At 44.9% G+C, this 14,244-nt stretch overlaps 1 protein-coding gene across 1 annotated transcript in view; it reads right to left on the bottom strand.

The window, feature by feature from the left end:
* Positions 1-750: 750 nt before the first annotated feature.
* The window catches only part of LOC127526004 (uncharacterized), a 47,363-nt gene continuing 33,869 nt past the window's right edge, over positions 751-14,244 (bottom strand). Inside the window, exon 2 of the mRNA XM_051919774.1 lies at positions 751-2,981. Coding sequence (XP_051775734.1) covers positions 1,086-2,834 — 1,749 coding nt within the window. The 5' untranslated portion in view covers positions 2,835-2,981 and the 3' untranslated portion in view covers positions 751-1,085. The remainder of the gene's footprint in view (positions 2,982-14,244) is intronic.

Genomic DNA, 14,244 nt, shown 5'->3' with positions numbered 1-14,244 from the left:
GTCACACTGCATTACACAGTTAGCAGAAGGTAATAACACTGTAATTAAACAGGGAATTACATGGTGAGTACAGCGTAATTAGGGACACCTAATCTAAAGTGATTCAGTCAGTCATCGTCCAACCCGCTATATCCTAACTACAGGGTCTGCTGGAGCCAATTCCAGCCAGCACAGGGTGCAAGGCAGGAAACAAACCCCGGGCAGGGCGCCAGCCCACCGCAGGGCACACACACCCACAAGGGCCAATTTAGGATGGCCAATTCACCTAACCTGCATGTCTTTGGACTGTGGGAGGAAACCCACGCAGACACGGGGAGAACATGCAAACTCCACGCAGGGAGGACCTGGGAAGCGAACCCAGGTCTCCTTACTGCGAGGCAGCAGCGCTACCCACTGTGCCACCCCTAAAGTGATTCTGATTATTCTTATTTGTTTATGGGGGTGTGTGTGTACTGATTATATAACACTAATTTATTTCACTACATTATTTCAGTTGCAGAGTCTGCTGTGGGGCAGAAGCCAATCCTTGGGTGTGGTGCCCCTTTCTTTCCATTTCAGGGTACGCTCACTCATAACGGACTAATCTGACGGCGCCTTTTAACACAATATGCCTGCCTTTGGGCTGTGGAAGGAAACCAGAATAGGCAGAAAGCATTCCCATTCCCATAGCCCATTGCGGCACTTCCTGTGTGATTTTGGGCTATACAAAAATAAACTGTATTGTATTGTATTCCCGTCACACCATGTGGCAGGGCCAGGACCTGAAGCTCGGCGTCAGCAGCACCAACCACTGCACCTTCCTTAGTGCTGTCTGCACATCATGGTGGCTCTCAAGTAGTTTCTCATAGTCATAGTCATTTTTGGCAGAACTGTAGAGGTGCCTACCCCATGAGGATGTTGTGGATTGGCATCCTCGGTTGGTTGGACGTCTGAAGACGGTTTGCCACAAATCGGCCTGACTCACGTCAATAGGAGGCCAAAAGTAGGGAGTAACCCCCTAACGAGTGAGTGGGGTGGGGAACAGCAGCAGGAAGTTTTTCAAAGAGAAGGCGATTGACGATGAAGAGCGATCTTGAAATGAGTCTCTAGACATCGGGCACTTTTAGCCTGTCAACCACTATACTGGTTTCCCTTTTGCCAGGCTGAGGAGGAGCCTCGCCCTCCCCTGTAAGCTGGTCGATGGCCGCCTTCATTGCCGCCTGCACCAGTGAACAGGCCGTCTGAGACAGAAGCATCTCGTGAAGTTGCCCGCTTGGCCACCCAGGTGTGATCTCAGAGTCGTCCTGCGGGTTTACACTTTCAATGACCAAAGTTGGCGGCTCGCAGTCCTTTCCTAACTCACACACATTTATCAACGGGATGTTTGTCGGGCTGCCGTGCTTACCGCCTCGACCTGCCATGCTCGATTTCCCATCATGGATGTGCGCGTCTTCACACAGTTGTTCATTTGCATCTTGTGCCACGTGACGGGCCATTACGTCTCCCCCGTTCTCAGATACCTTTTCACTGCAAAGTGCAGACTCTGTGTCCGAGAATGGTGAAGACATCTGAAGAATCTTTTTCGACGCCTGCAAGCAGTCGGATGAGTAGTCAGGCAAGCACTGCTCCTCCGCGCCAGTGGGCTCCATCTTGAAGCTCTTCAGTTCCTTGATTCTCTCGACCAGCTTGATCTGGGACACCTTGATGTCCCTCATCTTGTACTGGCTGGCACTGACAAGCTTGTTCTGCTGTATATCTCTCACGGAGGGCCTTCCAGAGTTGACGTCTCCACAAGTGACCACCATGGATTTAGTGAAGGAGCTGATGAGGCTCTCCTCACTTTCTGCACTGTTGGGCGTGACTAGGCTCACCTCGACATTTACCGTCAGGCGATCAGCGGGCAGCGCGACACTTCGTGAGCTGTAATCCCGGTAGAAGTCGTGTAAAATATCTGGTGCCCCCTCCAGGCACTTATTAGAAAGTGCAGCTTCCGGGTCACCGCCAAACTCCTCAAAAACGTTGTTGAACTTTATGCTCTGGCAGCTTAATGTCTCTTTGGCCTTGTGCTTGAAGAAAATGGGGAATGACTTGCTTTTCTTCGAGGACAGGGAGTTTTGTGTTTCACTATCCGTGTCCTGGTTGGCTCTTCTGCCTTTGGAGTTGGGGGACTTCCGCTGCTGAGTCATGAACTTCCTGAGGGAAGTCCAAAGTCCATCTGGGAAGGCTCTCCTTACGCTGTCTTCATCATCAAAACGGCACAGGCGCTCCAGGTTGCCCATTTCCAGTTTCCTGAGTTGTGCAGATCCAACCATCTCCGCACTACAGAATGTGATGCTGGAGCTCCGCCGGCATTTGTCCCACTGGTTTCTTCCTCGTTTATTTCTTCGCTTTCCTAAACAGATCAGTGAAGGCTTAACGGAGCACTCCTGACAGACCCGCTGCCATTTCTCCTTATCTTTGCTTTTTGTCTTTTGTGGCTTTTTGCTTCTCATGCCACTTTCTCCAGCTCTGACCCAACTTCTCAAGGAAGGATCATCCCTCCCACTCCAGAAGTTGTTATTCATCAAACCATCGGCCTCACTGCCTGTACTCTTCAAAACCTTTAGGTTCTGGATAGCCCCTTCTTCCAGTTTGACTGTGCGGATGCTCTCGGTGGTCAATTGATTGGCATTGTTGTCCCGAAACCCTCTGGAACGTTTGCCTTTGGTGGACGCCCTGCTGTCAAGTTGTCTTTTGGCTTTGAACTTCGCAAGCAGGAGCCGGGGGGGACCAGTCAGCTTCCGCTTCAGTCCAACAGTCCCCTTGCTGTGTTCTGCTAACTGGGATGACACCGATGGGCTTTGTTCAATGGACATATTAAAAGGTGCCTAGCAGAGTGGCAGACTTAGGCGGGTCAACGTGGATTAATGGAGTTTGTTCATCTTGAGCACACTTGAAGGAATCTGCTTTTGGTCAAAGACATTCAGATGCAGCCAGGGAAAGGAGGCAAGCAAGTGCTGTACCTGAAAAATACAAACGTTGTTTAGTAATCATTACAATTGTTCTGTGTTTCATAACATTCTTGATTCCAAAAATAACTAAGAACACAATGGGCATACTTTACAAATATGAATGTGAAGACGAACATAAATTTGGTTGTACTGTTTCCCAAAACACAGAACTTGGGAAATAACAGCTCACTTAATTAGCCGAGGAGTACAATTAAAAATGGAAGATGGTGGGAACAAAAACCTGCAGCCACAGGGGGGCCACAGGACTGAGGTTGGGAAACACGCCTTTAATGCATTTTCTTACTGAGCCAAATTCATAATTAAAATGTATTCGGGTCCCAATCCAGGCGGTTCATCATGTGGTGGGTGTAACAACGCACTATCAGCGCATGCTCCCACCTTCCTCCTCCTCCTTGAATTTGGTGCATGGAACAGCCATGTCAGCCATACGATAAACTGGCTCCACCTAACGAGTTCGATTTGACACGAATGGCTGTAATCAGATGTCGATGTTTGTATTTGAACTGCGTAGCGGTGACACCTCAATTGTTGAGAGATAGTCAGACGCTTGTGGTTCTACATATATAAATTATTTTTATATAAAAAAAAATGATCCAAGTGAAAAGTGGAATATTCCGTTCTGCGATTCCACGCTAATTTTCCATTCTTATTTGAGACGCCCACCGTCTTCTGTTTATGTGTGCTCCCCACTAATTAGCTCGTATTTGGCGTTACAGCCCCGAAGACGGTTTACGAGATAACTCGTAGGTGGCATCTGTTTATAGATCGCCCACTGCAAGTTGACTCATATTTAGCAGTCGACATATTGTTTATGGTTTTGGATTTTGCTGTATTTTTGGATTGTTTCTTGCCATCTTTGGGATTTGATTCTTGTTAGTGAACCTGGGACTTGTTCACGTTAGGCCTGTCTGTTCGGTTAGCAGAACAAGCAAGTTTGATGCTGTGACAGTTATGTGAAGCCGACACTAAATTTCCAGTTGAAAAGAAATCTGGGGGTTGAAAACACCTAAAGCTCCCTAAAGCCTTGTTCACGCGTCCATGTTCTTCTGTTCATGTAATGTCTCACACTCACCAGTCCCACCAATTCTGTTTATGCCCCTCATTCACATCACCGCAGAGAAGTGCAGTGGATTTATTCTAAAAACGTGACATTGTAAGAGTTAAATCTGAACCCTGGTCCAATGTGCACCAGGCATGTGTCTGAGTCTCATATCCTTCTGAGCTTATGATTAAAAGCTGACACTGTTATTTTATTATTCACTATGATAAATGTTTTTCTTGTTATTTTATATAAGCCCTTAAGAGAAAAATGTTATATTTATGGCATAACCTTTCTTCTATAATACTAAGTTTCTTGTTTTTGTACCCAGCTGGATCATAATATATATACAGGCCATTGTTCTTTTCTTTTTGACCATGAGAAACAGTGTGTGTGTGCTGAAATTCACACATCTCCTAAAATAAGAATAAAAATAATACATTTAAAATGTCATGCAAACAGGACTAGCAATCAAATTGTGGTCATCTAAGGCAGTGCTCCGCAACACTGGTGTGCCTTGAGCCGATACAGGTGTGACGCGGTCAAATAAGACAATTTTCTAACTAAATATTTCAACGGTCCTCCTTAGAAACACAATAACGAGAATACGTGCAATGAAATATTCGCGTAAATAGCCTTTTAAAGGTTTCATAATTTTATGTGTCATTTCTCTGAAATAATAAATCCCATCGCCTGGCACCTGGCGCCTACGACGTAGGCCCTATGTAGTCGCCAGACAACTCCGTAGTATGCTTTGATAGGCAGAGCGCTCCGTGCCCTCACCTAGATTCAATTCAAGCCGACGTATTAGTCGTGCTACGTCGCATTCACTCGTCTTGCGACAGTAGTTATCATTCATTACTATTAGTTGTGTTGCTGAATTGTGTATGGTTAATGTTCTTCGTGTGATTCATATTTAGTTTTATACCCCTTTAAATATGGATAAATTTTTACGTGGAAAAGATTCACCTTCACGTACAGATGATGAAGAACCCAGCACAAGTGTTGCAAAAAAAAAACAAAGAAGATTGTGAAAAGGAAGTACAACGAAGACTACATTCAATATGGATTCTCGTGGTGTGGTGACGAAACGGCTCCAAAGCCACAATGCATCATTTGCAGCGATCAGCTATCAAACGAGGCAATGGCACCCAGTAAACTAAATCGCCATCTAAATTCAAACCATCCCAGTTACGCCAAAAAAGACAAATAACTCTTGTGTTAATTAAAAATGATAAGCGGCCATGCTTAAAAGATCTTGACCAAGAACTTCGGGTTGCGCTGTCAAATATTGAGCCGAAAATAAAACTTTTGTGTTCATTGAAACAAGCGCAGGTATCACATTAATCAGTCATTATGTTATAATAATTATTAAGATTGCATAAAAGTAAATATAGTATAGTTTTTATGTATGTATACTTATAATAAATGTACACTTATAATAAAAAATGAAAATTTATTGTAAAATTTGTGTATTAAATTAATATCTATATATCAGTGGCGTAGCTGGAGATCATGTTGCCCGGGGCGGTGAAACATTTGACGCCCTAAAGCTGAAAAATAAATTGGAGTTTATGTTGTCCGGGGCGGTGAAAAATTTGACGACCCAAAGCTGAAAGAAATTTTATTTTGCGCCTCCTCAAGGAACAAAAAAAAAGGAAACTGCCGTAGTTTGGACACCCCTAAATAGCTGGCGCTCGGAGCGGACCCCAAGCCGCCGTAGCTACGCCACTGCTATATATTTTAGCTTTTGATGTGCCGTGGAATTCTAGGAAGAACTTTGGTGTGTCGTAGGTGAGAAAAGGTTGCGGAGCACTGATCTAAGGTACCAACATCTGCCATGTCCTGTTAGCAACTCGGTGTAACCAATCATGTTAAAAGTTTTCTGAATTTGTAATGAATTCCTTTGAAAGAATAGTGACCGAGGGTGGCACGGTGGTGCAGTGGGTAGCACTGCTGCCTCGCACTAAGGAGACCTGGGTTCGCATCCCGGGTCCTCCCAGTGTGGAGTTTGCATGTCCTCTCTGTGTCTACGTGGATTTCCTCCCACAGTCCAAAGACATGCAGGTTAGGTGCATTAGCGATTCTAAATTGTCCCCGGGGTGTGTGTGTGTCCTGTGGTGGGTTGGCACCCTGCCCGGGGTTCGTTTCCTGCCTTGCGCCCTGTGTTGGCTGGCATTGGCTCCAGCAGACCCCCGTGACCCTGTGTTAGGATATAGTGGGTTGGATGATGACTGACTGACCGAGGATAAGGACCTAATCAATGGATTGTATAAAAAGAACGCAGAGGACATTTTTTTCTTTGCAAAAACACTAATATGATGCTTTTTGCTTCTTTGGAGATTTAGATACAGAATAACGATTGACGCCTTCTCCTGCCTGTGTTTTATTGCTTAAATCGGGGTGTCTGTATTCATAATTTTCTTCCACAACATGCGGCCTATATTTCCTTGTGAAGACACACCATCACGCACATTAATGCGTCTTCTCCTCAAGGAAAACATCAAAAAACGGGAAGCCATGCCCCCTCTCCCTTGCTGTTCCTTGATTGCTGCAGGTGAAGTTGAGGAGGTACACTGGCAACGTGCTGTGAAGTTTCACTTCTGTCTCCGATGCATCTTTAGGACTGAGATCACCAAGATGGCTATCATATAACCAGAACACGTCTGGCGGCTCAACAAAATGCGTACATGTGACACAAAACAAATCCGGTGACTTTTTTCTTATTTTTCACTAGTCTTTGTTTCAGCACTAAATGACCAGCAGACCCCTGGAAAGGGGTCTCTCTTTGAACTGCCTTTCCCAAGGTTTCTTCCATTTTTTCCCTACTGGGAGTTTTTCCTTGTCTTCTTAGAGAGTCGAGGCTAGGGGGGCTGTCAAGAGGCAGGGCCTGTTAAAGCCCATTGTGGCACTTCTTGTGTGATTTTGGGCTACTATACAAAAATAAATTGTATTGTATTGTATTGTACATGTGGCCGGCAGGGCGGCACGATGGCGCAGTGGGTAGCGCTGCTACCTCGCAGTTAGGAGACCCAGGTTCGCTTCCCGGGTCCTCCCTGCGTGGAGTTTGCATGTTCTCCCCGTGTCTGCGTGGGTTTCCTCCCACAGTCCAAAAACATGCAGGTTAGGTGGATTGGCGATTCTAAGTTGGCCTTAGTGTGTGCTTGGTGTGTGGGTGTGTTTGTGTGTGTCCTGCGGTGGGTTGGCACCCTGCCCTGGATTGTTTCCTGCCGTGTGCCCTGTGGTGGCTGGGATTGGCTCCAGCAGACCCCCGTGACCCTGTGTTCGGATTCAGCGAGTTAGAAATTGGATGGATGGATGGATGTGGCCGGCAGACATGGATGAGCCCAGAAGGTGACCCTCTGATGCACATGCATGACAAGGTTTATATTGTCTGCAGGCTCCACAACACCACCAGTGGAGACTAAAGGAACTGCATCCACAACTGGAGTTGCATTACATAACGTTTTGTAGTACTAGTGTGTTGTACCGTGTTAGCCATTATGAATGTAGAGATAAGCCAAGCAAAATGACACCTTTTATTGGCTAACTAAAAACATTACAATATGCAAGATGATTACAACTTGCCTGAAGAAGGGGCCTGAGTTGCCTCGAAAGCTTGCATATTGTAATCTTTTTAGTTAGCCAATAAAAGGTGTCATTTTGTTTGGCTTTTCTCTACATAAAGTTTTGGGTAATTTTATAGGTTTATGGGCTCCTTATTGTCACATGAACGTGCTAATCAGCATGCAACACATTGCTGCTCCCCAGCACCACAATTAGTGAGTAGAAATACTTTACCTCAGAATTTCTGTCTTCCTCATCTGTAAACCCTGAGAACTCACTTACAATAAGAGTCCGAATACAGTAGTCTGTCATTTATGGGGGTTTTCTCCAGATGGTCTGATTTTCCTACCGTATTACAGTCATGTGATTGATTGATCAGTGGGTATCCCTGCATGAATGTGCCCAGAGATGAACTGGCATCCTATCCTAGTTTGGTGCCCCTTTTAGCTCTCAAACTCTAGAACAGAATGCCTTTTATTGTCACTATACACATGTACAATGAGATTAAAAGCAGCTCCTTCAGTGCAGACATATATGTAGAACACAACAAGTAAATAAACAAATAAACAAATGGTGCAAAAAGTTGCAAAAAAAAAGTTCTGCGATGCTATATACAAATGGAAAGAATAATAGCTAAATCGAGTTAGAGTTATTGCACATTATTTAAATACTGGAAAGAATAAATAACTATTGCACTATTGGGTTATTGCACATAATTTAAATGCTGCACAATAATAATGATCATGTGCAGTGAGTAGTGGATGTTGGACCCTGAGAGTAATGAGGAATGTCATGTGACTCAGTGTTATTAAAATAATCACAAACCCTACAACATCACGTCCTGATTGGTTAAGACAAATTGCTTTGTACAGTAAGTGTGACTTTAAAAATCACAATTAAATACAAGAAGCAGCTGCAGTTGTTCACTCAGTGGTGGTCCCAGTATGGTTTGTCACATGGGCGCTGAGCTGGGTCCTTATTAAATGCCTTATTAACCCCTCTGGGTTTCTTGAACATGTAAACTCGTTAGCGTGTGGGTACAGTGCTGAAGCGAGGAGCGGCTCGGTTGATACCTGGATGTTCTTTCACAAGCAGGGAAATCACGCAGGCAGGCTGGGCGCCAAGTGAAGAGGAAAAACAGAAAGCATGGCGGAGCGATAAGGACCTGTCTTAATTAGGAAAATTCTAAATCTGGGAATTTGACACTGTAATGGACAACGCACATGGGCTGGCATCCCTGTCAGGACTGAACAAGGATTCTTACCCAGCCGTGCATTAGAAGGACTTGGGGGTGGTGATATTTTCTGGTGAATATTTTCTCCCCCAATATGCTAGATGGCAGCATCTCTGGGTTAGGATTCCTACATGCGCACCCACAGAGCTTGCTGGGACCTGTAGTCCATTGGAGGGGGGCTGCTAGGGGGAGCTACTGGGATTCACAATCCTTGTTTTCTAGGAAGTACTCCCGGGTCATTTTTAAAGAAAGCCACTTGATCTCAGCCAGACCAGTCAGCGTCAGGTGTGGAAGAGGATGTCGCTTGTCTGGCGGAATGGAAGGAAAAGAAATGACTGTTGTTGGGATTCTGCACTATAATCACTGTAAGCGTCCCATTCCCGGTATTGAACCTGGCCCATCTGAGGGGTGAGCACTGCCAGATAGACACAACAGCTGGCACAGTGGTTAGCGCCACCGTCTCACAGTGTCTCTTTGTCACCAAGATTCTGGTTTACATCACAGTTTGGTCACTGACTGAATGGGATTTTTTGGCTGGAAGACGTGTGTTTAGCCAGCGGTTCTCGAACTTTCATATTTCGCGCCCCTCCTTTTCTACCTGGAATAATTCTACGCCCCCTGCATAATATAAGATAGATGAGAATAACCCATGATACAACTAACAAAGGTATGATACTGGTGTGGTGTCGCGGTATCCTATCATTTTTACTACCATAAGATTTACATGTGTTCGGCTAACTTCGATGAAATATTTGCAATTTATTTTTTTAAAGTGCTTTAATAACTGTTAAAATGCCTTCTGTGGTTTTTGGTAGTAATTCTAATCCCAAAAACAAAGAATAAATTATTCTTATTTAATTATTTTTTTATCTAAAGAAACGATAAAATGTTTTAATTTTTAAAAATCTTGTAAACGAGGACACCGATGAAATCAATCTGCGCGAGACAAACGTATTTTCGTCCGACAAATATTATACGGCTGTTAGTTGTATCATGAAAATAACCAAATAGGCAGTAAATTATTTAACTCAATTTGGCAATATTGGCTACGCTGTCAATGTGGTGCAGTCCCGCCACATTATCACCTGATCTACTGTTACCCGAATGTTCGCGACAAATACCGATACGTCTCGAACTTTAAAGCAGGCACATATTAGTCATTAGATCTATGCCTTAGAAATGTTTTATTTTAATTTTAGTTATAATGCATTCGTTGTGATTATATGCTTGCAAATTTAAATTTGAAATAAAAATGTAAAAAATTAATTTTGATGTCTTGTTCATTTATTGGGCGGCACGGTGGCGCAGTGGGTAGCGCTGCTGCCTCGCAGTTAGGAGACCTGGGTTCGCTTCCCGGGTCCTCCCTGCGTGGAGTTTGCATGTTCTCCCCGTGTCTGCGTGGGTTTTCTCCGGGCGCTCCGGTTTCCTCCCACAGTCCAAAGACATGCAGGTTAGGTGGATTGGCGATTCTAAATTGGCCCTAGTGTGTGCTTGGTGTGTTTGTGTGTGTCCTGCGGTGGGTTGGCACCCTGCCCGGGATTGGTTCCTGCCTTGTGCCCTGTGTTGGCTGGGATTGGCTCCAGCAGACCCCCGTGACCCTGTGTTCAGATTCAGCGGGTTGGATAATGGATGGATAGATGGATGGTCATTTATTCGACGCCCCCCTTGTACAGCTTCTGCGCCCCTACTGTGTTAAGCTAACCAGCGACTGAATTGACTCCATATGAGTCAGTGTGCCCTGTCCAAGGTGGCTCAAATTCTAATAAGAGTTGACATGATGGGAGAGTTTGAAATTATGAAAGGAACTGGAAACTTGTAAAGGGCAGACTTCACACAAATGTTAGAAAGTTAGAATTGCAGACACATGGAGTTGTGAAATTTTTGAAAATAAACTCTTGTCTTTTATGAAGATTCTTTGTAGCCCTTCTCTGCACAAGCTGAGGTTTTCGGTCACACTCCTCTTGTGCAGCTTTGGAAATGTTTTTGGGACAGTTAGGTTTATTGCAAGGCCTGAAGCAGGCCAGCGAGATGGAATAAAGCCCACCCTGGTAAGCCTTTTTTTCCAGGTAGGCTAAGGGGGCCTTTGGGTGGCCTCACACCCATTTATGTTGTGGTTCTGACTCCAGTTCATGGCAGGTATGAGTTATGAGTAAACACTGAAGGAGCGGAACCTTTTCAGATTAAGTAAGCAGAGATTAAGAGGGTGGAATGAGTGGAGAAGAGTATCAAGAGAGATTTGTGACGGACGGGTATCAGCGAGAGTGAAAGGGAAGGCCTACAGGATGGTAGTGAGACCAGCAATGTTATATGGGCTGGAGATGGTGGCACTGACCAGAAAGCAGGAGACAGAGCTGGAGGTGGCAGAGTTAAAGATGCTAAGATTTGCATTGGGTCTGACGAGGATGGACAGGATTACAGATGAGGACATTAGAGGGTCGGCTCAAGTTGGACGGTTGGGAGACAAAGTCAGAGAGGTGAGATTGTGTTGGTTTGGAGAGATGCTGGGTATATTGGGAGAAGAATGCTAAGGATAGAGCTGCCAGGCAAAAGGAAAAGAGGAAGGCCTAAGAGAAGGTTATAAATGTGGTGAGAGAAGACATGCAGGTGATGGGTGTAACAGAACAAGATGATGAGGACAGAAAGATATGGAAGAAGAAGATCCGCTGTGGTGACACCTGACGGGAGCAGCCGAAGAAGAAGAAGATTAAGAGGAGACATGATTGAAGTGTTTAGAATTATGAAGGGAATTAGTCCAGTGGATCGAGACGGTGACTTTCAAATGAGTTCATCAAGAACACGGGGACACAGTTGGAGTTTGTTAAGGGTAAATTTCACCCAAACATTAGGAAGTTTTTTTCCAAACAGAGAACCATAAACACCTGGAATAAGTGACCAAGTAGTGTGGTAGGCAGGAGGACTTTAGGGACCTTCAAAACTCGAGTTGAGGTTATTTTAGAAAATCTAGATGAATAAGAAGGACAAACTGGTTGGACTGAATGGCCTGTTCCTGTCAAAATGATTCTAATCTTTTAATGCCTTACCCCCTCACGTTGCACCCCATTCCAGGTAGGCTCTGGCTTCCATCATTATAAATTGGAGATAATGGATGCAGAAAATGGATCAATATGGAATTCAGTCAATGGAACACAATGGAACCTTTTCAAATTAAGGGGTCAACAATTTTGAATTTTTTTTTACTATTCACACAGTATGGTGGCTATCTGTGCTGCACTATATGGAATGCAGGATCCGGCCTAAGAAGGTCCACTATGATATCACAGCAAACACTCACCCTGGCACAAGATAACCAAATGAGCACCCCACACACAAACAGTGAGGCAGCTGGAAGTCAAACCTGGGGCCCTGGAACTGTGACAAGCCAAATGTTTCTTCAGACTGAGAACACTCACAGTGGCTTTTATTTACCAGTCAGTTGTTTGGTCTTCTGCTAGCTCTCCGATTTTTAATTGGGCTGACACTACAGCACCTTAAGCCCACATGTTGCTGCCCACACACTTTGAAATGCAGGCACTGTACGCTGGAAAGTCAGAAAACAGCAAACTTTAATGCAAGATTTACAATAATCAAGTGAGTCGGGGCGCCTCTCAGCCCTCTGGCAGCAGCCACTTTGAGTCACTGCCGCGGGAGCAGCATTTTCAGGACTTGCTTGTTCTGCGGAGATGTTAACCACCTCCACTCACAGATACGGCGAGCTGCTCTTCTCTCTGGCTGCCCTCGAGCTCAGCATTAAAGTCGAACATTCAGGGGAGTGAGCCGCCTCAGAAGTCCAGCCCAGGCTGTGTCAAGACTGCGGACTCTGAAGATATAAAAATCGGGATTGGTCTCCCCTCGATTTTCTCATATACTCAGATATGGGGATGGATATTTGAGGAGTAAACCGCAAGACAAGGATTATATTTTTATATTATGTACATTAAAGAACCAGCAACAACAAATCAAATCAAACAATTATTATAAAAGTAAAGCTGAACAAATCTGATGCTGCAGCTGCATGAATAAAAGGTAAAGCACCACTTCCGGTTAGTGGAGATAGCTCAAAAGTTGATAGAAATCTACGTTTTGTACCCAATACTTCAATCCATCCATCCATCACCCAATCCGCTATATCCCAACTACAGGGTCACGAGGGTCTGCTGGAGCCAATCCCGGCCAACACAGGGCGCAAGGCAGGAAACAAACCCCGGGCAGGGCGCCAGCCCACCGCAGGGCACACACAAACACAAACCAAGCACACACTAGGGACAATTTAGAATCGCCAGTGCACCTAACCTGCATGTCTTTGGACTGTGGGAGGAAACCCACACAGACACAGGGAGGACCCAGGAAGCTAACCCGGGTCTCCTTACTGCGAGGCAGCAGCGCTACCCACTGCGCCACCGTGCCGCCCATACCCAATACTTGTATGCAAAATTTGGCTGACCTAAGTGAAAGCGTACTCAAGTTATTGTGTTTACACACACACACGCACACAGACAGACATAATTTCCAAAAATGGTATTTTCGGACTCAGGGAGGTCTAAAACATTGAGATTAATCAAAATCTTGAAGTGGAATATTTGAATGATTACAATACTTTTCCTACACTTTGTATATGAGAAAAACATGAATTACCGGCTATGGCTTCCACAAATCCTGACCTTCACCAGCTTCATGTTTTGGACTGACATGAGGGAATATCAGAGGCACTTGTACTTTGATCAAAATGAACTAATACATTTATGTCACCTTTGTAAGACCATTCCCTCCATCCAACTCTTGTCATTTTTAGCTGCTCAAGCTCTGTCAAGTGTCCTGGCGATCGCGAATGGACAGACTTTGTCAAGTTCAGCCACAAATGCTCAATTAGATTGAGACCTGGATTCTGACTCAGCCAATCCAGGACATTCATATTGTTGTTTTGAAGCCATTCTTGTGTAGCGTTGGCTTTTTCTTTGGGCTTGTTGTCATGCTGGAAACCAAATCTTCTCCCGTGGTGCTGGTTTTCTCACAGACTGCATCAGGTTTTCCTTCAGGATTTCTCCATATTTTACTGCCTTTATTTTCCCCTCACAAGCCTTCCAGGCCCTGCTGCAGAGAAGCATCCCCACAGTCTGATGCTGCCACCACCAAACTTCACTGTGTGGATGGCGTGTTTTTGATAATGTGCATTGTGTGGCTTTCACCATACGTGTCATTAACTGCGATGGGCGTAAAGCTCAATTTTGGTCTCGGAATCAGACCATAGAACCTTCTCCCAGTTAACCAGACTCCCATGTACCTTCTGCCGAGATGTCTTGTGTGTTTTTTCTCTTTATTACTTTCCCAAAAAGTTGCAAATGGTGAAGCACCCGGGCACGGTTGTTGTCTACACAGTCTCTCCAGTGTTATCTAGTGTAGCTTATCACTCCTTCAGA

The sequence above is a fragment of the Erpetoichthys calabaricus genome, chromosome 16, assembly GCF_900747795.2.
Source record: "Erpetoichthys calabaricus chromosome 16, fErpCal1.3, whole genome shotgun sequence".
Classification (NCBI taxonomy): Eukaryota; Metazoa; Chordata; class Cladistia; order Polypteriformes; family Polypteridae; genus Erpetoichthys; species Erpetoichthys calabaricus.
This window is presented reverse-complemented; position numbering and strand designations above follow the sequence as displayed.